This window comes from Erinaceus europaeus, chromosome 7 (assembly GCF_950295315.1).
Source record: "Erinaceus europaeus chromosome 7, mEriEur2.1, whole genome shotgun sequence".
NCBI lineage: Eukaryota > Metazoa > Chordata > Mammalia > Eulipotyphla > Erinaceidae > Erinaceus > Erinaceus europaeus.
Window position 1 is genome coordinate 28275140 of NC_080168.1, and position 23516 is coordinate 28298655.

Here is a 23516-nt window from a genome sequence, read left to right on the forward strand (position 1 = left end):
TTCTCTATTCCCCCTCCCCTTATTTGTTTGTTTGTTTTAAGGTAGAGATAGGGAAAGAGAGTGCAAGACTGCACACAGCACTGAAACTGCCTTTATTGCAGCGGGAGACATGCTTGAGCCTTAGTTACATATGGCAAAGTGGCATATATTATCTATGGGAGCTATTCTCTTGATTAAGTGAGAGATCTTATAGGAGCGACCCACATTGCTATCAGGGGTAGCAATTTTGTATTTTTAAATCTGTTTTGAGGCAGCAAAGTGTTTTAGCAATTGTAAAAGAATTAATGAAGACTGCCTTAAACCATTGAGGAAATCAGTGCTTGGTATTGTAAGTTTCATATGGAGTATGCGTACTGTAATTTAGAGCTGTATTCACAGTAAGATTAGTTGTCACCACTAGAATTATAAATTTATACTTTGTTGAAATTTTTTTTTAATATGGAGGATTTTTATTCCTTTTATCTTGGGAAATTTATGCTATATATTATTTAATCTCTTTTTCTTTAATTCCTCAGAAACATGTTGATCTCTATAGGCTATTACAGAGAAGTGCTTGTTTATTTATTTATTTTTCTTTTTTTTATATTTATTTATTTTCCCTTTTGTTGCCCTTGTTTTAATGTAGTTATCGTTGTTGTTACTGTTATTGTCGTTGTTGGATAGGACAGAGAGAAATGGAGAGAGGAGGGGAAGGTAGAGAGGGGGAGAGAAAGATAGACACCTGCAGACCTGCTTCACCGCCTGTGAAGCGACTCCCCTGCAGCTGGGGAACCAGGGGCTTGAACCGGGATGGTTATGCCCAGACCTTGAGCTTTGCGCCACATGTGCTTAACCCTCTACACTACCGCCAGACTCCCCAATGTGCTTGTTTATTTTACGTAAAGTTGAAAATATTTTTTACCTTTAGCTAGAAAATCTGAACTTCTAAAGTTCAATCTTTGAATACGCACAGACCCTTTACCCTTCTTCCTGTACATAAGCAAATGTCAGCTACATGAGTTGGCTGAAAGGAAATCATGTATTTATTTGACATGTTAAATAGTTTTTAGAGTGAAACATAGTTTGTATTTAGAGATTCCACTAAATGAGTATAGTATGATATGGTGATTTGGAAATCTCTTTGAGAATTTCTGGTACTCACTTAAGGGTTCATATTACAATACCTGAAAGTTAGGAACAGCTGCTTAGTGAGGCAAGGAATAAAATTTTAATCTAAATTGAGAAAGAGACCAATGTATCCAGTTAACGATATCTGTCCAGATGACTTTGGACTAAAAATGATAATTCCTTTCCCTTGTTTTTTTCCCCTTTTAACTTGATGAATGGATAAAATTGGATTAATTTTCTGCTTCACACTGCATTATACACATATCTCTATAACTTTGTCTTAAGTTTAGTTTAGTTTATCACAATTGGTTAGCCTCAATTTTTTTTTTATTTCAGCTGAAGCAAGTATTTTAATAGCTAGCTTCAGCTATTATTAGCTAGCACTTCAGAAAGAAGTGAGAATTGTTCTGCCATATAAAAAATATTCTCTAATGCATAAACCTTCATCTTTATATTAAAATAACTTCCTTTTTTTTTTTGAAGAACAAAATAAGAAGGGAAAGGGCTTTTTAGTTACTCTGTAAAAGAAGCTATGCTTTAGAAATACAGTTATAGATATTTTCAAAATTGGTCCTTTAAGACTATATGAATGCAAGTGGTATTATTTTGTTAGAATCAGCTTTCCTTATTTTGCGTACACTTACTCATTGTACACTAAGGGATCTGAGGTGTTTAGGAAACAAGTTCAAAAGTACTTTTTTAAATAAATATTTTTATTTATTAATATATTGCATAGAAACAGAAAGGAATTGAGAGGGAGAGACAGCTGCAGCCCTGCTTCACCACTCGTGAAGCTTTCCCCCTACAGTTGGGGACCAGGGGCTTGAACCTGGGCCCCTGAGCACTGTAATGTGTGTGCTTAGCCAGGTGCGCCACCATCTGCCCCCCAAAGTACTTTCTTAAAGCATCTCTTTATTTTAATTAATTTATTTATATGTATTAGTGATTTGATAGTGATATACAAAAATTACAAGATAATAGAGCTATAATTCTACACCATTCCCAACACCACAGTTCCTTCTCCCTGTCTCCCTCCAGAGGAAATGTCAGTGGTTCTCCCAAGGTCACTGATACGGGTTGGCTTTATCTACATATATAGATACAGATATAGATATGCATTTGCCCATATTTTCTATGGTCCTGTCTTCGCTTTTTTTAAAAAAATTTATTTTCCCTTTTGTTGCCCTTGTTTATTTAATTGTTGTTGTAGTTATTGTTATTGATGTCGTCGTCGTTGTTAGATAGGACAGAGATCAATGGAGAGAGGGAGAGAAAAAGATAGACACCTGCAGACCTGCTTCTACCTTTGTTTATTTAATTGTTGTTGTAGTTATTGTTATTGATGTCGTCGTCATTGTTAGATAGGAATAGAGATAAATGGAGAGTGGAAGAGAAAAAGATAGACACCTGCAGACCTGCTTCACCACTTATGAAGTGACCCCTCTGCAGGTGGGGAGCCCCGGGCTGGAACCCAGATTCTTATACCAGTTGGGTGCGCTTAACCCGCTGTGCTACTGCCTGACTCCCCTGTCTTCACTTTTTTGGTCACACTGACTCCTATTACTACTTGTCAGTGTCCTTCCTTTTTCCACTTCTTAGATTAGTGAAATAGTGCCTCCCAGTGGCCACGCCCCCCTCCTTTTTCCTTTCTAATTTTATTAAATAGGACGGATAAGCATAGCCACTGGGAGCAGTGGATTCCTGGTGCTGGTATTGAACTCCAAGGTAACCCTGGTGGCAATAAAAACAAACAACAAATAAATAGATAAATAAATAAGAAAAAGAGTTTAAGATGGAGATAGTTGTTTCTATAACCAAGTTTGCCAAGAACTTATTTTTCTTTGAGAATCTAATCGTAAAATGTCTCTTCACAATTATGAATTGCATAAAATTGTTATTGCTAAAGTTCTGCTGGGCTCTGATTTAAGATGGTGCTTGAGATTCAACCTGGGGTCTCAGAGCCTCAATCATAAAAAGTCTTTTGAGAGAGTCGAGTGGTAGTGCAGCAGGTTAAGTGCAGGTGGCACAAAGCGCAAAGACCGCCTTAAGGATCCTGGTTGGAGCCCCCAGCTCCCCACCTTCAGGGGAGTCGCTTCACAGGCGGTGAAGCAGGTCTGCAGGTGTCTGTCTCTCTCCCCCTCCTCTCTCCATTTTTCTCTGTCGTATCCAACAATGACGACATCAGTAACAACAAGGGCAAAACAACAAGGGCAACAAACGGGAATAAATTAATATTTTTTTAAAAGTCTTTTGAATAACCATTATGCTATCTCCCAACCCTCAGAACTTCACAGAGTGTGAAAGTATTTGGCATTACCATTATGCTGTTTCCCTAGCCCTAGATCAGTTGCTCTTTTAGACTAGAAATCAATTTATTTTTTTAAAAAACTGTACTTTATTTGATAGGACAGAGAGAAATGAGGGGGACAAGGGAAAGAGAGATTCCCAAAGCACTGCTTTACCACTCGTTTTTTCCTCTGTAGGTGGGGACCAGGGCCTTGAACCAGGACCCTTGTCAATGATAACTTGTGCACTTATCCAAGTGCGCCACCTTCTGGCCTCTAGAAGATTACGTAGTAAATAAATGTATTCATTTTATATTTATTTTGAATGCTAGTCATAACTAAGCTGTGTTATTTCTAGGTAGGAAGATTTACTTTATTTTTTAAAAATATTTATTTATTTCCTTTTGTTGCCCTTGTTTTATTGTTATTGTTGATGTCGTTGTTGTTGGATAGGACAGAGAGAAATGGAGAGAGGAGGGGGAGATTTGAAAGATAGACACCTGCAGACCTGCTTCACCGCCTGTGAAGCGACTCCCTTGCAGGTGGGGAGCCAGGGGCTCGAACTGGGATCCTTAAGGAAGCCAGTCCTTGCGCTTTGCGCGTGCGCTTAACCAGGTAAGCTACCTACCGCCCGACTCCCAATAAATTTTTTTTCTTAAGAGACCGTGTTTTTAAGATTTCAGAATATGTGGTGACAATGGCTGGAATAGAGATTTAACTTCTGCTACATGGTGTGATTTCTTTTTCTTTATTGGGGGAATTAATGATTTATAGTTGATAGTAAAATACAGTAGTTGGTACATTTCTCAGTTTTTCACATAACAGTCTAGCCCCCCACCCATGACGTGATTCTCCTATAGCTCTCCGAATCTCCTCTGTTTTAAGTTGTGCATGGGAACTAGCTCAAACCAGTTCCACATATTTGTATACTCTCATAGACACATACATGGTGAAGGTTCTTTGTGCATAAAGTATTATTAATAATCCTATTTAAAATTAAAGAATACCTCTGATAGGTTCATTTTTAAAAAGATAAACCAACAAAACCATACTTCCTAATAATTTGATGAATCTGCACGGTCAGTGATTGTTAAAAAAAAAAAATTGGTGCACTTAATGAGTTTGAAAATTGGCATTATTTATTGCCCTTTCTCATAAGTTGTTTCAAGATAGCACAGGTGTGCTACAGTAAAAATTGGTGGCATTTTCCAATACATTCAGAAACTGCTGGGGGGCTGGGTGGTGGTACACCGGGTTAAGCTCACATATTACACGGTGTACAAGGACGTGGATTCAAGCCCCCAGTCCTCATCTGCCCGGGGCAGTGCTTCAGAAGCAGTGCTGCATGTTTCTCTCCCTACCTCCGGCTTCCTCTCAATTCCTCTGTCTCTATCCAAAATAAATAAGAAACACTTCTGGATAAATCATTGCCGTATTGAAACTCAGTAATGTATGGTGTCGTACAAAACGCTTTTTGAGAAGCCTCCCTCTCCATTTCTTTCTGTCACTATATAGAAAAGGAAAGGGAAAAAGAAAAAGGAAAGGAAAGAAAAACAGTGATCACTGGAAAAGGTGGAATTATGGTATAAGCACTGAGCCCCGGCTATAACACTGGTGGTAAAAGCCTTTGAAGTTGTTCAAAAACAGAACAAAATTGTTCAGTTCTGTCTAAGTCAGCTTTTTCCAAATTTAGTTTAGCATGGGCTACTGTGTTTGTAATATCCTTGTTAATATACTGTGGAACTGTATAAGGAATACTAGTTTGAAAAAACAGTACTTTCTATTGGATAAAACCCTCTATAGGCGGTGGTTGATTGACAGGACAGACAGAGACAGAAATCAAGAGGGAAGGGAGAGATAGAGAGAGCGAAACACCTGCAGCACTTCTCTGTTAGTGAAACTTCTCCCCTTCAATGAAGACCCAGGACTTGAACCTAGGTCTTTTTGCACTGTGATGTGTGTTGCCACCTGATCCCCCGTATATTTTTTTCTTCCCACGTGTGTTGTTGGGGTCAGTGCCTACACTACAAATCCAGTGTTTCCAGTGGCCAGTTTTTTCCTTTTCTCTCTCTTTATATTTTATTTGATAGGATAGAGAGAAATTGAGAGTGGAGAGGAAGATAGACAAAGAGAGACTTATCTGCCTCACCACTAGTGAAATGTTTCCTCCTCCTTCCCTGCTCACGCCGGCAGTGGGGGACAGGGGCTTTGAACCCCAATCCTTACGCATGGTAACGTAAGTGTTCAATTAGGTGTGCCAACGCTTGGCCCGCTCTTTAAGCTTTTCATGTGTTTGTTAGAATAACATTCATTCTGCTTTCTCATTATGTGATAGAATTCTCTCTCTCTCTCTTTGTACTTTTATTAAAAATGGTGCTCACACAAGTAACTTGGTCAATGTTGAAGACTAGTAAGAGTTCTTGAGAACTTTGAACTTCAGCTCAGTTCTCAGCTTTTTGTTACTTTCCGGTGGACAGTTTGGAAACATTATTTAGTTTCTTCAAGTTTAACTTCCTGTATAAAAATCATTTTTAGTACCTCTCATAGTTACTAGAAGAGCCTATCTATATGCTTTATCTGGCTTTTGAGGAATTTATAATATACAATAGATACTCAGTGTTGTTAAGAGTTATGTCATAAGATCTTTGGTGATCTCCAAATGCTTGAATGTTATTGGAACATATATATATTTTTGTCTCTGTAAAAGAATTTAAGGTGATCCTGTAGACTCTTGATGAATTACCTTGTATGCTATGAATAGAAGACAACAAAGCCATGTGTGAAGCAAATAGCGGGGCTGTAATTCAGAGCCACTCACTAGCTGAATGACTTGCTTCTGCCCAGCCATTCTGCTTCATGCACAGTTGCCGTATTTGCCTCAGCAAATTGCATGGGCAGTGAGGACTGCTGGAGAATAGAATGGAGGTTTGCTGTGGGTATAAACCCATGGGTGCCAAGTTTCTTTATCTTTTTTTTTTTTTAGCATATTTGGCTCATTTTATTATATGTGGTTTTATATTCTACTTTAAAAACCATGTGTCCTTAAGATTTTTCCCGTGTTTTTGAAGGTACTGCAATAGCCACTTGCAGGTACTCGGCTTTATCCCGAAAAAAGAGAGGAAGAAAAAGAATGATCCTATAGACGAGGTGAAGGTCAGGCATCAGATGGATACCATGGCCTTTAGCCTGACGGTGCCCACGTTGGCCTTGAAGATGCCCAATGGACTGGATGGAATGTCCCTCTCTCCACCTGGGGCCAGGGTCCCTCTCCACTACCTGGAAACGGAATTGGAAGATCCGTTTGCTTTCAACGAGGAGGATGATGACCTCAAGAAAGGGGCAACTGTGAAAAAGAAGTTGCAGAGTAAGTTGGCCCAGAATCGGCAGCGACAGAGAGAGACAGAGATTTTAAAAGTTCGACAAGAGCACTTTAGCCCCCCTCCTGCACCTTCTCCGCAGCAGCCTCCGCAGCAGCACTCCCACCTGTCACCTTTCTCCACTTTAAAGCCTCCAGCGCCACTGCAGGGTTTAGTCTGCAAGTCACCTCAACCTCAGAACACCAGCCTACCAATGCAGGGAGTGGCCCCCACCACACACACTATAGCACAAGCAAGGCAGTCGTCTCACAAGAGACCACCGCCTCTCCTGCCATCCAGTAGGGCTCCAGTCACGGACCCGCCCAGAACTGACCGGGTCCTCATGAAAGCCACCGCCTACTCGCCACCCTTCTCTTGTATAAGTCGACTGCAGAGACTGGTGAAACTGTGCACCCAAAAACATCAGTTGGACACTGATCTGTTCCCCCATTTAGGTGAGTTCTCTGTCTGATCACATCATATGTATGTAATGTGACAAAATGTACTTTATACATGACACCTTCCCTGACTATCACATGTGTGATATGGTAGTGGAACTCTTGTGCAGAGTGGTCTGACCTAAGGTTGGTATTTAGTTTGACTCTTGGTGGGTCTAGTTCTCGGTGTGCAGAATACAGAACTAGGAATTGGGAATTGAGAATTCTAGTTGTAGCTCCTGTTAGTAGTAGCAGTAACAACAACTACTTTTTTCATTAGTGATTTAACAATGATTGACGACATTATTCTCAGAGACAGCCTGGGCTTTATGCCTGCCTGCCTCCTTTCTTCCTTTTACAAATTTACATGCTTTGCTTATATGTATTCCACACATGAGGGGGAGACCAACCAATAGTTAATCTTTTACTTGTTTACTTACACCACTAAAGATAATCAGCTCTGGTTCCGTCGCATTGACCTAAAGAACATAACATTAGGGAGTCGGGTGGTAGCTAGCGCAGTGGGTTAAGCGCAGGCTCAAAGCGCAAGGACCAGCGTAAGAATCCCGGTTCGAGGACCCCGCTTTCCACGTGCATGGGAGTCGCTTCACAAGCGGTGAAGTACATATGCAGGTGTCTTTCTCTCTCCCTCTCTGTTTTCCCCTCCTCTCTCCATTTCTCTGTCCTCTCCAACAACAACGACATCAATAATAATAATAACTACAACAATAAAACAATAAGGGCAACAAAAGGGAATAAATAAATATTAAAAAAAGAATGAAGAACCTAAAATTTTTTACCAAAAAAAAAAAAAAATCATAACATTAAGGGGGTTTGGGGGTAACAACGTGTTAAGCCCAGGTGGTGCAAAGCACAAGGGCTGGCATAAGGATCCCGGCTTGAGCCCTTGGCTCCCCATCAAGGGGTCACCTCACAAGCGGTGAAGTAGGTCCGCTGGTGTCTATCTTTCCCCCTCTCTGTCTTCCCCTCCTCTCTTGATTTCTCTCTGTCCTATCCAACCATAACAACAGTAACAAAATGGGATAAAATGGCCTCCAGGAGCAGTGGATTTGTAGTGCAGGTACTGAGTCCCATCGATAACCCAGGAGGCAAAAAAAAAGAACATAACATCACTTTTTTTTTTTTTTTTTTTTAATTCTAGCAGTAAATTGGAGATAGCTGTGCTTGTACACTTTTAGTAGCTTAGTGCTTGTGTATTAAAAAGTCATACTTGGAGCCAGGCTGGTTTAGTGCACATATTACAATGTGGAAGGACCTAGGTTCAAGCCTCTGCCCCCACCGCCTCCTGCAGTGGGAAAGCTTTGTGAGCAGTGAAGCAGTGCTGCAGGTGTCTTTCTCTCTGTCTCCCCCTTCATCCTACATAGGGGTACACATGGCTATGTAGAGGAATGGGACCGCACAGGTTGTGTTTGAGGGCAGATGTGTATGGAAATCTGCTTTATATTGTGCTTTGTGTTATTGAACTTATATATTAAAGCAGCCCAAACCTTACTAATACCAGTTTTTAATTACCATGGTTCTTCCTCATTTCTCTTTCTTTCTTTTTATCAGAGCACTGCTCAGCTCTAGCTTATGTTGTGGGGGATTGACCCTGGAACTTAGAAGCCTCAGGCAGGAGAGTATTTCTTTGCATAATCATTATGCTATCTCCCCCACCTTTCTTTGGTATATTCTTTCAAATATGTAATGTTGGTTCCTGCATGCTGTTTTGTAACCTACAACTTTTCATAACTTCATTCACTGTGTAATTGGTTATAATAGAACTATATCTTTTAAGTTATTTTCAATTTACAGTTTATATCATAAGATGATATATAGATTTGAAGTAAATATATACTGTCACCTTTAGTTTTTTTTCCTTCAGATATATTCCGAAATTAGAATTGCCCATTATGTTTCTGCATTAAAGTTTCATTTGTTTATTTTTAATATTTATTTATTTATTCCCCTTTTTTGCCCTTGTTGTTTTATTGTTTTAGTTATTATTATTGTCATCATTGTTGGATAGGACAGAGAGAAATGGGGGGGGGGGAGACAGAGAGGAGGAGAGAAAGACAGACACCTGCAGACCTGTTTCATGACTCCCCTGCAGGTGGGGGCTGGGGGCTCAAACCAAGATCCTTACGCCAGTCCTTGCGCTTTGTACCACCTGCCCATAACCCGCTGTGCTACAGCCTGACTCCCAGGTTTTATTTACTTTTATCTTTTAAATTATTTTTCTTTTTTATTGTTTATTTGTTTATTGGTTAGGAATACAGAGAAATTGGGGGCTGGGTGGTAGCACAGTGGGTTAAGCACACATGGCACAAAGTGCGAGGACGGGCATAAGGAACAGAGAGAAATTGAGATGGAGAGAGACCTGCGGCATTGCTTCACTGCTCCTGAAGCTTCCCCCTGCAGGTGGGCATGGGGAGCTCAAACCTAGCTAGTTAGGTATGGCAAGGTGTGCACTCAACTGGGTATGCCAGTGCCTGCCTTGCCCCTCTGTTTTTTATTGCCACCAGGGTTTATTCTGGGGCTCAGTGTCTGTTCCACAAGCCCACTGCTCTTGGTGGGCTTTTTTTTTTCCTTTTGATTATTATTATTATTCTAGCTTTTTTTTTTTTTTTTAAGCGAGGACAGAGAGAAATTGAGAGGGCAAGGGGAGACAGAAAGGGTGAGAGAGATCCCTGTAGCACTGCTTTACCACTCATGAAGCTTCCTCCCCTGCAGGTGGGACTGGAGCCTCAAACCCAAGTCCCTGTGCATTATAACACGTGTGTTCAACTGGGTGTGCCATCCCCAGCCCCTGCATTAAAATTCATTATGCTCATTACATATGAGAGAATTTCACGTGTCTAGTGGGGGGGGGGGGTGCAGAGCACCACTCTGTTACATGTGGTGCTGGAGATCAAACTAGAACCTCAGGCATGAAAGTCTGGTGCTACCTCTTGAGCTATTTCCCCAGTTACTACAATTTGTTCTTGTTGCTGGGGCTTCACTGCTCCAGTCTGACTTTCTCAGATCCTGAACTCAGTGCCGGGCATTACATATGCCCGAGTGATGTTCTAGCCCCCTTTGCTCATTAATAAGTACACTGAGACACATAAACACAGATCACAGCCCCAAAGCTTTCTCCAGTGTTGTGGGGGACAGCCTTGAACCTGGGTCGTGCAAAGCAGGCAGACTATCCAGATGAGCTATTTTGCTTCTTTTTTGAAAATATTATTTATTATTGGACAGACACAGAGAGAAATTGGAGGGGAGGAGGAGGTAGAGAGGGAAAGAGACAGAGACATCTGCATCCCTGCTTCACCACTTGTGAAGCCTCCCACCCGGGTGGGTGGGTACCAGGGGCTTGAGCTCGGGTCCTCACTCACTGGAATATGATCACTTAACCAGGTGTGCCACTGCCTGGCCCCTGCTTATTTACTTCTTAAAGGTTTCATCTGTTTATTAATGGAAAAGATAGGAGGAGAAGGAATCAGACATCAGTCACTCTGGTACATGTGCTGCCAGGGATTGAACTCAGGACCTCATGCTTTGTCAGGAGTCCAGTGCTTTATCCACTGCTTTCACCTCCTGGACCTTGAGATACATATATTTTCTAAAAGTGAGTGAAGAAGTACTGTTTACCTCTGCCCTATGGTGGTTCCTGGGACTGAGCCTCTAGTGATTCAGCCTCTAATGGAAGGTGGAGAACTTAGACATTCAAGTCTGGTGGACTACCTCCGTACCATCTCCCCGGCCCCTAAACATTTTTTTTTTAATTTTTTTTTCAATTTTCTTCAGAATTATCTTGTCTGTTTACCATTTCAGTGGTAAATGAAAATGACCATCTCTCTATATCTTTACCAGCCTAGATGGTAATAAGTGAGTATTATTATTTTGCAAATATGGAATTTTTCCCCCTTTAATTTGTAGACCATAGATCATTGTTTCTCAGGAGTTGGGTGGTAGTGCAGGTGGCGCGAAGCACAAGGACTGGAGTAAGGATCCCGGTTCGAGCCTCCAGCTCCTCACCTTCAGGGGAGTCGTTTCAAGTCTGCAGGTGTCTATCTTTCTCTCCCCCTCTTCGTATTCCCCTCCTCTCTCCATTTCTCTCTGTCCTATCTAACAACGATGACAACAGTAATAACTACAACAACAATAAAAAACAACAAGGGCAACAAAAGGGAAAATAAATAAATAAAATTTTTTAAAAGTTTTTTAAAAAGATAATTGTTTCTCAACTTCTTGGTCTTAGAATTCCTTTACACTCTTAAAATTGATCCAGGATATCATAGACTTGTTTGTTTGTTTGTTTAATCTGTAGGTTATATACCTAATTTTTAGATTAAAATTTAAGTTGCTCTAAAATAAACTTACTAGATATGATATATGCTTTAATAAATAGCTATGACTTCCAAAACAAAGAATAATGAAATGAGCAACGCAGTGTTAATGTCTGTAACATCTAAGTGCTTTTTTTTAAATTTAATTTTTATTTATTTCTTGGGTAGAGACAGCCAGAAATTGAGAGGAAGGGGGAGAGAGGGAGACAGAGAGACACCCGCAGCCCTGCAACCACTTGTGAAGCTTTCCCCCTGCGGGTGGGGGTTGGGGGCTTGAACCTGGGTCCTTGCGCACTGTAACATGTGCGTTCAACCAGGTGCACCACCACCCGGCCCCTCTGAGTGCTTCAAGAGAAAATTCTCATCTTTTTTTTTTTTTTTTTTTTTTTTTTACCAGAGCACTACTCAGCTCTGGCTTATAGCAGTGTGGGGGATTGAACCTGGGACTTGAGAGCTTCAGGCATGAAAGTCTCTTTTCATAAACATTATGCTATACCCCCACCCATGAAAATTCTCATCTTGAGCATTCATTTCTTGAAAGATTTATTTATTAAATGGAAAGACCAGAGAACTGCACCCTGGCAAATGCAGTGCTGGGAATTGAACTTGGAACCTCTTGCTCTTCTGTTTAATACTCTAGCCACCTCCCAACCCACTATTTTTTTTTTTTTTTTTTCTGTATACCACATGTGAATGGCATCATATAGTACTCTGGTTTATTTAACTAAGCATAATGTATCTTTTTAAGATTTTATTTATTTAGTCATGAAGAAGATAGGCGGAGAGAAAGAACCAGCCATCACTCTGGTACATGTGCTGCTGGTGGTTGAACTTGGGACCTCATGCTAGAGGGTCCAGTGCTTTTAACATTTAATTTATATATTTAATGAGAGAGACAGAGAGAAAGACCAGTACATTGTCAGCTCTGATTTCTGGTGATGCTGGGGATTGAATCTGGGGCCTCAGAGCCTTGGGCATGAATGTTTTATTTTATTTTATTATTGTTGTAGTTATTGTTGTTACTGATGTTGTTGTGTGATAGGACGGAGAGAAATGGAGAGAGAAGACAGAGGAGGGAAAGGATAGACACACCTGTAGACTTGCTTTACTACCTGTGAAGCCACCCCCCTGCAGGTGGGGAACCTGGGGGCTCAAACCAAGATCTTTATGCAGGTACTTGAGCTTCGCTTCAGCCATGTGCTTAACCCACCCTGCTACCCCCACCCTGGCCATGAATATGTTTTTGCATAACCATTATGCTATCTCTCCAGTCCCCAGAGGCTAGATTTCATTCTAGGGTAGGGACGAGTGTTAGAAGTGGTCTGGAAGGTGGCCCAGTGGATGGGATGTTGGACTTTTAAGCATGAGTTCCTGAGTTCAATCCCCGGCGGCACATATAGCAGAGTGAATGTTTTTCTCTCTTTCTCACAATAAAATAAATCTTAAACAAACAAACAAAACAAAAACTGGCACCAGGTAAGTCAAGGACCTCTATCCCACAGCCCACAGTGGGAGTTCAGATGGGACAGGGAAAACACCTTGGCTGCAAAGGGCTTCCAGATGTGTCCAATGTGCTTTGAAATAGACCCTCATAAAGGGACACCGAGGGTCCAGTGCTTTATGTACTGCTCCAGCTCCCAAGACCACCTAAGCATATGGGTGTGCATAGAAGGGTTTCATCTAGTTTAAAACTGAGTAGTATTCCATTGTGTATGTAAACCAACTCTTTGGTTCATTCATCTGTTAGTGGGCACTTAGGTTATTTCCAGTTCTTTGTGATGGTAAATCATGCTGCAGTAAACATGGATTTGCATTTGCTTCTCTGAATTAGAGAGAGAGAGATGAAAACACTACTGCCATTTATGATCGACTTATTTTTGTCCTGTTTCTCATGAGGTGCCAGGGATCAAACCCAGGGTTCCACTTGAGTACTCAGCTGCTGAGGCACCTTAGCATCTCAGTTTTTAATTATTCAGCTTTATGAGTTCTTTGTTCTTTGCATATTTCCTCTGTTGATGTGCCAGTATTTTCTTCCATTCAGTTTGTAGGGTGCCTTTCCATTCTGATGCAAGTTTTTTTAGTTGAATAAAGACTCATGCTTAGGTCTTTCTTGCTAGTGGAGTATTTCAGGAAGTATGGCACGTATGTTTCCTTCATGTATTGTCATGTATTGTTTCAGGCAGATGTATTGACATTTTGTCTTATGAAACTTAAAAATTGCATGCTTTAGCATTATTGTCAATTTCATCAGAATGTGTAACTATTAGGGAGTTGTCATCTTTTCAGGGATGAATTCAAAGTTTTTCCAAAAATCTCAAGTGAAAGTTTGCATTTTGTAGCCTTTCTCACTGGCAGCAAATTCTCTTGTTTTCCTTGAAAAGTACCTGTTCAGTTGTGTTCATTTCAGAAAAATCAATCAATCAAACAAATTAAAAAAAGACAGCCAAATATCCTTGCCTTGTTTTCTTTTTTTAATATTTATTTATTTTCCCTTTTATTGCCTTTGTTTTTTATTGTTGTTGTTAATTGGTGTCGTTGTTAGATAGGACAGAGAGAAGTGGAGAGAGGAGGGGAAGACAGAGAGAGGGAGAGAAAGACAGACACCTGCAGACCTGCTTCACCGCCTGTGAAGCGACTCCCCTGCAGGTGGGGAGCCGGGGGCTCGAACCGGGATTCTTACGCAGGTCCTTGCGCTTTGCGCTACGTGCGCTTAACCCGCTGCGCTACCGCTCGACTCTCTTCTTTTTTTAAACAAAGAAACAACCCATGTATTCATTTGTTCTATCAAGCCATAATCAAGCTATGTGAGGAACTGAGTCAGAAATAATTGTTTTAAGTAGCTTTCAAGTTTATCCACTATGCACTTTGTAAGCTTCTCTTCTTTTTAAATTTTATTTGCTTTAATGAGAGATACAGAGAAAGACGAGAGAGACATAGCCAGTGTGCTACTCAATTCTGGTTTATGGTGGTGCTAGGGATTGAATCTGAGACCTCAGAGCCTCAGACAAGAGAGTCTTTTGCATTATCATTATGCTGTCTCCCCAGCCCTGTAAGCATCTCTCTCTCTCTCTTCTTCTTCTTCTTTTAATATTTTGAGTTTTTCAATTTGTCTTAATTTCAGTGACTTGCCTGTCACTCTTTCTGAAAGGTATTAGATAAAAATAATAGTCATAATAAAAACCAGCTTGTTCAGGTTATAAAGAACAGTGTTACAAGTACTCTTTCTCAGGATAGCCATCAGCTGCACGGTTCTTTAAGGATACTTCACAGTTGGTTATAGTGCATGTTATTACAAAGACTTGTACTCAAGAATGAAGATTTAATAAAATAAATCACCTTAGGAAACATGCTTTATCAAGGCCAGTGTTAAATGAGACTTTTTTTTAAATATTTATTTCTTTATTCCCTTTTTGTTGTCCTTGTTGTTTTATTATTGTAGTTATTATTGTTGTTGTTATTAATGTTGTCGTTGTTGGATAGGGCAGAGAGAAATGGAGAGAGGAGGGGAAGACATAGAGGGGAAGAGAAAGATAGACACCTGCAGACCTGCTTCACCACCTATGAAGCAACGCCCATACAGGTGGGGAGCCGGGGCTCGAACCGGGGTTCTTATGCTGGTCCTTGTGCTTTGCGCCACGTGCGCTTAACCCGCTGTGTTACCGCCCGACTCCCTAAATGAGACTTTTGACTGCAGCGACACAGTACAGTTTAGTGGGACTGCTTTCTTGACACTGATGGACTTACTCTGCCCAGCATGCTTTCCATGACATTAGTGCAGATATCAACACAGTGAGAGACAAATAATGTCTTGGAGTTATTAATTGGAAAATAATGTTGACTGGTTAGGGGAAAAAGAAAATAATGTTGATCTAAGGAATTCCCTGACAGTTGATTCAGGGACATAACTCCCTACACCCACAAAGGACCATATACTGAGAACTACTATTTAGAACTTAAAATATAGCTGTGAATATATGTTCACATGATATATATATATATATATATATATATATATATATATATATATATACACACACACACACATACATACATACAGGTCTGTCATGTTTATTGCAAAAGCTCTTATTATTTGTTTTTAAAACCTGTTGTAAGATTTTAGAATTTAAACATTAAATTTTTGTATAGATTCTCTTTTTTTTCCTTTAGGAATTTTTTACCCTTTTAAAAAAGACTGATGGCAGTGGCATAGCAGGTTAAGCGCACATTAGTACTAAGCTCAAGGACCCAAGCAAGGATCCCAGCTTGAGCCTCCCTGTTCCCCCCAACTGTGAGGGGTGTGGGGGGGTGGTCACTTCACAAGTGGTGAAACAGGTCTGCAGGTATCTCTCTCTGTCTTCCCCTCTCAATTTCTCTCGTCTTATCCAAAAAGTTAATTAATTAATTAATTAATTAAATTTTAAAAATGGCCATAGCAATAGTGAATTCATAGTGCAGGCACCAAGCCGTAGTGATTATGGAGGCAAAAGAAAAAAAAAGACTGATTAAGTGTTTTTTCTCTCTCTGTGTCTCTCTCTCTCTCTCCCCCTCTCCCTCTCCCTCTCCCTCTCCCTCTCCCTCTCCCTCTCCCTCTCCCTCTCCCTCTTTCCCCTACCCTTTCTCTCTCTCTCTCCATAGTATCACTCTACTTTATGTGAAATTGAGGAGTCAACCTCATGCTTGCTAGACGAGTGCTCTAGCCACTCACTGCAGTCTCTCCAGGCTCAGGATTCCTTTCTTTTTGAGGGATTTGTTGTTGTTTGTGTGTTTTATCTACCCTTCTTTGTACTCTCTCCATTCTAAGAATATGTAAATATATTTACCTTTGTACTCGCTCCATTCTAAGAATATGTAAATATATTTACCTAATTCTCTTTTCTGTTTTTTTTTTTTATATAAATGATTGTGCTTCAAGTTCAGACTTAAAAAAATCTTCTTATCTATTTATTATTGGATAGAGACAGAAATGGAGAGGAGAAGTGGAAGGAGAGAGATAACCCACAGCCCTTCCTCGCCTCTTCTGAAGCTCTCCCCACTGTGGTTGGCAACCAGGGGCTTGAATACAGGGTCTTGTGCATTGTAATGTGAGCAGATAATCAGGTGTGCTACTGCCTGGCCCCTCTTTTAGTCCTTAATTATTGATATTTTACCTGTCTATTTGAATATACATGTATATATATGGCCCTTTTTTTTTTTTTTTTTTTTTTTTTTTTTTTTTTTTTACCAGAGCACTGCTCAGCTCTGGCTTATGGTAGTGTGTGCAGGGGATTGAACCTGGGGCTTTTGGAGCCTAAAGAGAGTCTCTTTGCATAACCATTATGTTATCTACTTCCCGCCCTCGAATATATTTTTAACAAGAATGGGGCTTATCAGGAAGAGTTTATTAACACTTTTAGTACTTGTTCTGGCATGAACTTCAGGTAACTTTTAATATGAATTTTCAACAAAAGTCAATTTTTCTTATTTTTACTGTTTCTCTACTTGCCAGGACTGGACTGGTCTGAAGAGAGTGGAGAGGAACTGGAAGACTCAGAGCAGGCCTCACCATACCAGGTCGCATGGTCCATCCGAGAAACCCTCAGATTTGAAAGAAATGCGTAAGACTTTTTCTTTTTTGTTTCTTTCCCCTTTCCCTCTCTTAGTCTCTAGTGTATTTAACTTATGTCTTCATGGCGGGCGTGGCGTGGGGTGGGGAAGAGCATCACAGGCACGTGTGATGCCTATGCTTTAGAGTTCAAGGCTTTATCTACCTGCTAGGCTTCTGTCTTGTGTTTTAAATTACAGATAGAAAAACTTTTATTCCAATTTCTTCTTGGAAGCTTCGTGAGTGGTAAAGCAGTGCTATAAGTGTCTGTCTCTCCTTCTCTATATCCTTCTTCCCGCTCGATTTCTGTCTCTATTCAAAATAAGTAAATAAGATATTTAAAATAAATATTTACAAAAGAAATGCTGCTGTCTCAGTCATAAAGCTGTTCTTTTAGATCATCCTCTAGAAAATTCATTGTATTACTGATAACCCTGCTGGAATTTATTATTGTCACTTTTTGTTGTTTATTTTCACCAGAGCACTGCTCAGCTAGCTAATGGTGTTGCCTGGGTTTGAATAGGGGTCCCCATGTGGAGGCTGGGGCCGTGAACTGGGATCCTCACACGGTCATCTTTTGATGGGCAGTGCTGGTTTTTATTTGAAGTGTTAGTGTATTTAAATTTAATATAATTATTGATAATATTGTTTAAATCTAACTTTTTTTTGCTTCTTTTCTATTTGTCCTATCTGATATTTTTCTTTTTATTCTTATTATTTAATTTTATTTTTTATTACATTTATTCCCATTTGTTGCCCTTGTTGTTTTATTGTTGTAATGATTATTATTGATGTCGTCAGTGTTGGATAGGACAGAGAGAAATGGAGAGAGGAGGGGAAGTCAGAGAGGGAGACAGAAAGACAGACACCAACAGACCTGTTTCACCACTTGGGAAGCGACTCCCCTCAGGTGGGGAGCCAGGGACTCGAACTGGGATTCTTACTCCGGTCCTTGTGCTTTGCGCGATTAGCGCTTAACCCACTGCCCTACCGCGTGACTCCCCTTTTTATTATTTTTATGATTCCATTTTATTTCCTTTCTTGGTTTATTAGCTGTAGTTCTTTACTATGTTTTTATGCTTTAGGCCTTATAATATACGTCTTTAATTGTCACAGCCTTACCTCTAAGATTTATGAAATTCATTTAATGGGGGCTGGGTGGTGGCACACCTGGTTGAGCACACATGTTACAATTCACAAGGACCCAGGTTTGAGCCCCCAGTCCCCACTTGCAGGCGGAAAGCTTGAGAGTGGTGAAGCAGTGTTGCAAGTGTCTGTCTCTCTTCCTCTTCCTGTCACCTCCTTCCCCCTCAGTTTCTGGCTGTCTCTATCCAATAAATAATAAAGATAATAAAAAAAAAGTCATTTAATAGTATATTTCCATTCCCTTTCCTAGTTTTTGTTTGCTGTTATAATTCCTTTCACATTTATTTTTGTCTTTTTTAGCAAGCTTTTAAAATCTTTTAAAATCTTTTTTAAGATTTTAAAACCAAAAAAATAGGCTTTATCTCATTTATAACTAAGATGAGGAAAAGGGGGTAATTTCATCATTTTTAATAATTGAGTGGTGTTTCTATTATGTATATATGCCACAACTTTCTCAGCTACCCATCTGTTGTTAGACACTTAAGCTTCCAGGTTTTGGCTATTAGAAGTTGTGCTATATAATGGCTGTGCAAAGAGACTCTCATGCCTGAAGCTCTAAAGTCCCAGTTTCAATTCCCTGCACCACCGTAAGCCAAAGATGAACAGTGTTCTGGTAAAAAAAAAAAAAAAAGTGCTGCTGTGGATATAAATATACACAGATCTTTTTGGATGTGTGTGATGGGTTCCTTAGGATGTATCCCTAGGAGAGGAATTGCAGGATCGTAGGGTAGGTCTGCTTCTAGCCTTCTGAGAGTTCTCCAGTCTGCTCTCCACATGGGTTGGGCCAATTTACATTCCCACCAGCAGTGCAAGAAGGTTCCTTTGTCCCCACAACCTCTCCAGCATTTGTTCTGATGTGTGACATTCTCACAGGGGTGAAGTGGTACCTCATTGTCTTTATTTGCATTTCTCTCACAATCACTGACTTGCAGCATTTTTTTCATGTCTGTTGGCCTTTTGCATCTCTTCTTTGGTGAATTATCTTAAGTATTTTTTTTAAATTTTTAAAAAAATATTTATTTTATTTATTTATTCCCTTTTGTTGCCCTTGTTGTTTTATTGTTGTAGTTATTATTGTTGTTGTCATTGTTGGATAGGACAGAGAGAAATGGAGAGAGGAAGGGAAGACAGAGAGGAGGAGAGAAAGATAGACACCTGCAGACCTGCTTCACCGCCTGTGAAGCGACTCCCCTGCAGGTGGGGAGCCGGGGTTCGAACCGGGATCCTTATGTCGGTCCTTGTGCTTTGCGCCACCTGCACTTAACCCGCTGCGCTAGCCCGACTCCCTATCTTAAGTATTTTTTTAAAAATATATTTCATTTGTTTTATTTTAATGAAAGAGAGAAATCAGCTTTGGTTTACTGTGGTGTAGTGAGTGGGTTTGTGTGCATGTATGTTTATAGAAGCCTTTAAGACAAATATTTTAAAGTACCTACATAATTGGTTTTTTTTTAATATTTATTTATTATTAGATAGAGACAGAGAATTTGAGAGGGAAGGGGGACGTAGAGGGACAGAGACAGAGAGACACCTGCATCCCTGCTCCACCACTCATGAAGCTTCCCCTCTGCAGGTGGAGTCCGCAGGTCCTTGAGCTTCACCACCACATGCACTTAACCCGCTGCGCTACCACCCGGTGCTGCGTGTGTGTCGTGTCCCCCCCCCCTCCCCCTGCGCTTTTGAACCTTTTAACCTTTGTGATAAACTCTGCTAACGAACCATAACACTCTTACTGTGTCCAGATGTGTCCTCAACATCTTTTTCAGCAGAGCACTCCAGCTGGGATCACCCATCAATATTAGTATAATGATAGAAAAAAAACCTGTGTGATTCTTGATAAAAGAAATGCTGTTTAGGATATGTCCTGTTTGATAAAGATAACTGTGGCATGACTGATCCTTACATTCAAAAATCACTAAATGGCTAGCAAGAAAAGTGTACTTAGAAACCAGTATACTTAAGCGGCCAAGTCTTTGATAATGCGCTGTTAGAATTCACTGCTGTGGGAGTCGGGCAGTAGCGCAGCAGATTAAGCGTACATGGCGCAAAGCGCAAGGACCAGCATAAGGATCCTGGTTCGAGTCCCCGGCTCCACACCTACAAGGGAGTTGCTTCACAAGCGGTGAAGCAGGTCTGCAGGTGTCTGTCTTTCTCTCCCTCTCTCTGTCTTCCCCTCCTCTCTCCATTTCTCTCTGTCCTAACAACGACGACATCAATAACTACAACAACAACAACAAAAGGGAAAATAAATAAATAAATAAATATAAAAAAAGATTGAAGAAATTCACTGCTGTGTTTCCGTTATGACCTGTCTTGTTGGATTATGCCGAGTGTCTCTTCATAACTCCCGTATCACTTACTCTAGTAAGAAAAGGTAAAGAAGTTATTTTCTTCCTGAGAATCCTATGTTACTTAAAATTTAGAAGACACTGATGCATGAAGTGTCTGTAATTATGACACGCTACCACGAAGGTCAAACTTGCAAAAGCCACCGGCATGTGTCTGCCACCCACCGCACTGACTTCCGGCTCTGCTGGAATTCTCCACCTCAGATTTGGTCAGGTGCTTTCATGCCGCAAGCTCTGACCCTCTGTATCCAAGCACCTTGCCTTTTTCTCTTCTCCTTTCTAACAGGAGCTGATTTTTACTTTTCTCCCTGTGTTTTCAGGTCAGATGATGACGATACAGGGAGTAGGAACTCCAGGGTGACCCAACTTTGCACTTACTTCCAGCAGAAATACAAGCACCTCTGCCGCCTGGAGCGGGCAGAATCTCGTCAAAAGAAATGCCGGTACACGTTTAGGAAAGCCTTGCTGCAGGCGGCCAGTAGGGAGCCCGAGTGCACTGGTCAGCTAATTCAAGAACTGCAGAGGGCTGCTTGTAGTCGAACCAGGTGAGAACCCTAGGCAACCCCGTCCCTAAGGAATTTGTCTTGGTATGTTGCTGTTATTTTGAGGGTAGTAGACAGAGTGGATAGTGGGCATTTCAATCTGGTGCTAGTGCTCGGGTTAAGCTTTACACAGATGGCAAAGTAATAGAGCCAGGAACTGATTGTCAAATCAGCACCTATAGTCAGCATTACTGTAGTCTTGCTAGAGGTTGATTAACACTTACTCAGTAAAGTACAAGCACTTAGAGATTTCATGTCACTATTATGTATAATGTTTCAGAGTTTTTACTTTTATTATTTAAAATTCTTTTCCCATGTACTTCCTTCCTCTCTCTCTCCCTTTCTTTATTTTCTTCTTTTTCTTTCTTTCTTTCCGTCTCTCTATTTTTTTTACTACTAGAGTCATCACTGGGGTTGGGTGCCTGCACGACGAAACACTGAACCTGGTGCCTTTTTCCCTCCTGACAGAGGGGGAGAGAAAAGGCTGCAGCCTGTTCCAGTTGTGGTGAAATTTCTACTCTACAGGTGGGGACCAGAGTTTGAACCCAGGTTCTCATGCACAGTAACACATGCACTCTGCTGGCTCTGGAACCACCTGGCCCCCTTTCTCATGTATTTTTCTCTTGAGTATTTACACTATAGAATTCTAGTTTTTTATTTTATTGAGCTTTCTTTCTTTTTTTTTCAGACCAGAACACTGCTAAGTTCTGGCTTATGTTGGGGCTGGGGATTAAACCTGGGACCTCAGAGCCTCAGGCTTGAAAGGCTTTTACATAACCATTATGCTGTTTCCCCAGCCCATATTTTAATTGAATTTTCTTGGGGAGTGGGGGCTGGTGCTTACAATGCAGACAGTTGCTTGTACAGTATTTAGAAAAATAAAGACAGGAGAAATCTCTAAAATATCACCATTCACAAAACAAGAATATACACTATGCACTTTTAATTAATTTTTCTCTGTGTGTCCACTGAATCATGTGCTTGTGTAAAATTACAAAACTGAGATCCTGTTACATGTTTTTATTTCCTGCTTTTTTTTATTGAGTTATGACCCTTTCCTCATTGATTTTTTTTTTTAATGTGTGCCTTTTTTAAAAAAAATTTACTTTCCCTTTTGTTGCCCTTGTTGTCTGTTGTTGTTGTAGTTATTGTTGTTGTTATTGATGTCGTCATTGTTAGATAGGACAGAGAGAAATGGAGAGGGGAAGGGAAGACAGAGAGGAAGAGAGAAAGATAGACACCTGAAGACCTGCTTCACTGCCTGTGAAGCTACCCCCCTGCAGGTGGGTAGCTGGGGACTTGAACTGGGATACTTAAGCCGGTCCTTGTGCTTTGTGCCACACGTGCTTAACCTACTGCACTACCGCCCGACTCCCTAAAGTGTGCCTTTTAGTGACTTCATAATACAGATGTCAATTCCTAGAATTTTTACATTTTATGTATATATTTAAGCAAAACCAGATCTGTACTAATTTAAGTTGTTCATTTTCCCTTAAAATATATGTCATAACCATTTATCTGTTCATAGTTTATATTGAAAGCATGATTTAGTACGTTATTTAATGTAAATCCATATGTTGAAAATGGAGGCTTCAGAGACATCGTAATGGTTATGCAAGAAGTCTTTCATGGCTGAGAAGCTCTGAGGTCCCAGTTTCACTTTCCAGCACCAATGTAAGCCAGAGCTGAGCAGTGTTCTGGTTGGTGTCTCCCTCTCCTGTGCTCTCTCCCCACCTTATTAAAGTAAATAAAATATGTATATGAAAAAACAACAGCAAAAAAGAAAGCCAAGTGTAGATTAGCTGATCCTTCAGTGATGAAATTTCTTCAGGGTCAGTGGTAGAAAATATATATGTATATCTTACCATGTGTGAGGCCCTGCATTCAATCCCTAGCAGCACTTGGGAGCACTGTGGGTAGTGCCAGGGAAGCTTTGTGGAGGATGAAGTGGTGTTTAAGTGTCTTTCCCTCTTCTCTCTCTGTCTTTCTTCTCTCCCTCTCTCCCTCTCTCTCAAAGGACATAGGCTGGGGGAGATAGCTTAGAAGTCTGACCCAATGCACAGGACCCTTGGTTCTCTTCCCTGGTGTCACACAAAGAAAAAAGGAATTAAAGCTTCAAATTGAGTTTAAAAATTTCAAAACTATCAATATTTTTTATGAGAGAGTGAAATAAAGTGTTAATATGACATATTTGCTGCTGGGAATTGAAGGCCAGACCATGTGCTTGCAAGTCAAGCTGTCATCCCAATGCATCTCCCTACTGGCCAGAACATCTTATTCTAATTAATTTTTAAAATTTCGTAGGCTTAGCTCTTTATTGAATTTGTTATCTTATCCTTTCTGCTTATGATTTTTTTCAGATAACAATTTTGAATGTGTT

At 40.5% G+C, this 23516-nt stretch overlaps 1 protein-coding gene across 7 annotated transcripts in view; it reads left to right on the top strand.

The window, feature by feature from the left end:
• The window catches only part of INO80D (INO80 complex subunit D), a 66966-nt gene that overhangs the window by 21208 nt on the left and 22242 nt on the right, over window positions 1-23516 (top strand). For all 7 annotated transcript variants that reach the window (XM_060194064.1, XM_060194065.1, XM_060194062.1 and 4 more), the window contains 3 exons: window positions 6461-7203; window positions 17005-17113; window positions 20915-21139. In XM_060194064.1, coding sequence (XP_060050047.1) covers window positions 6461-7203; window positions 17005-17113; window positions 20915-21139 — 1077 coding nt within the window. The remainder of the gene's footprint in view (window positions 1-6460; window positions 7204-17004; window positions 17114-20914; window positions 21140-23516) is intronic.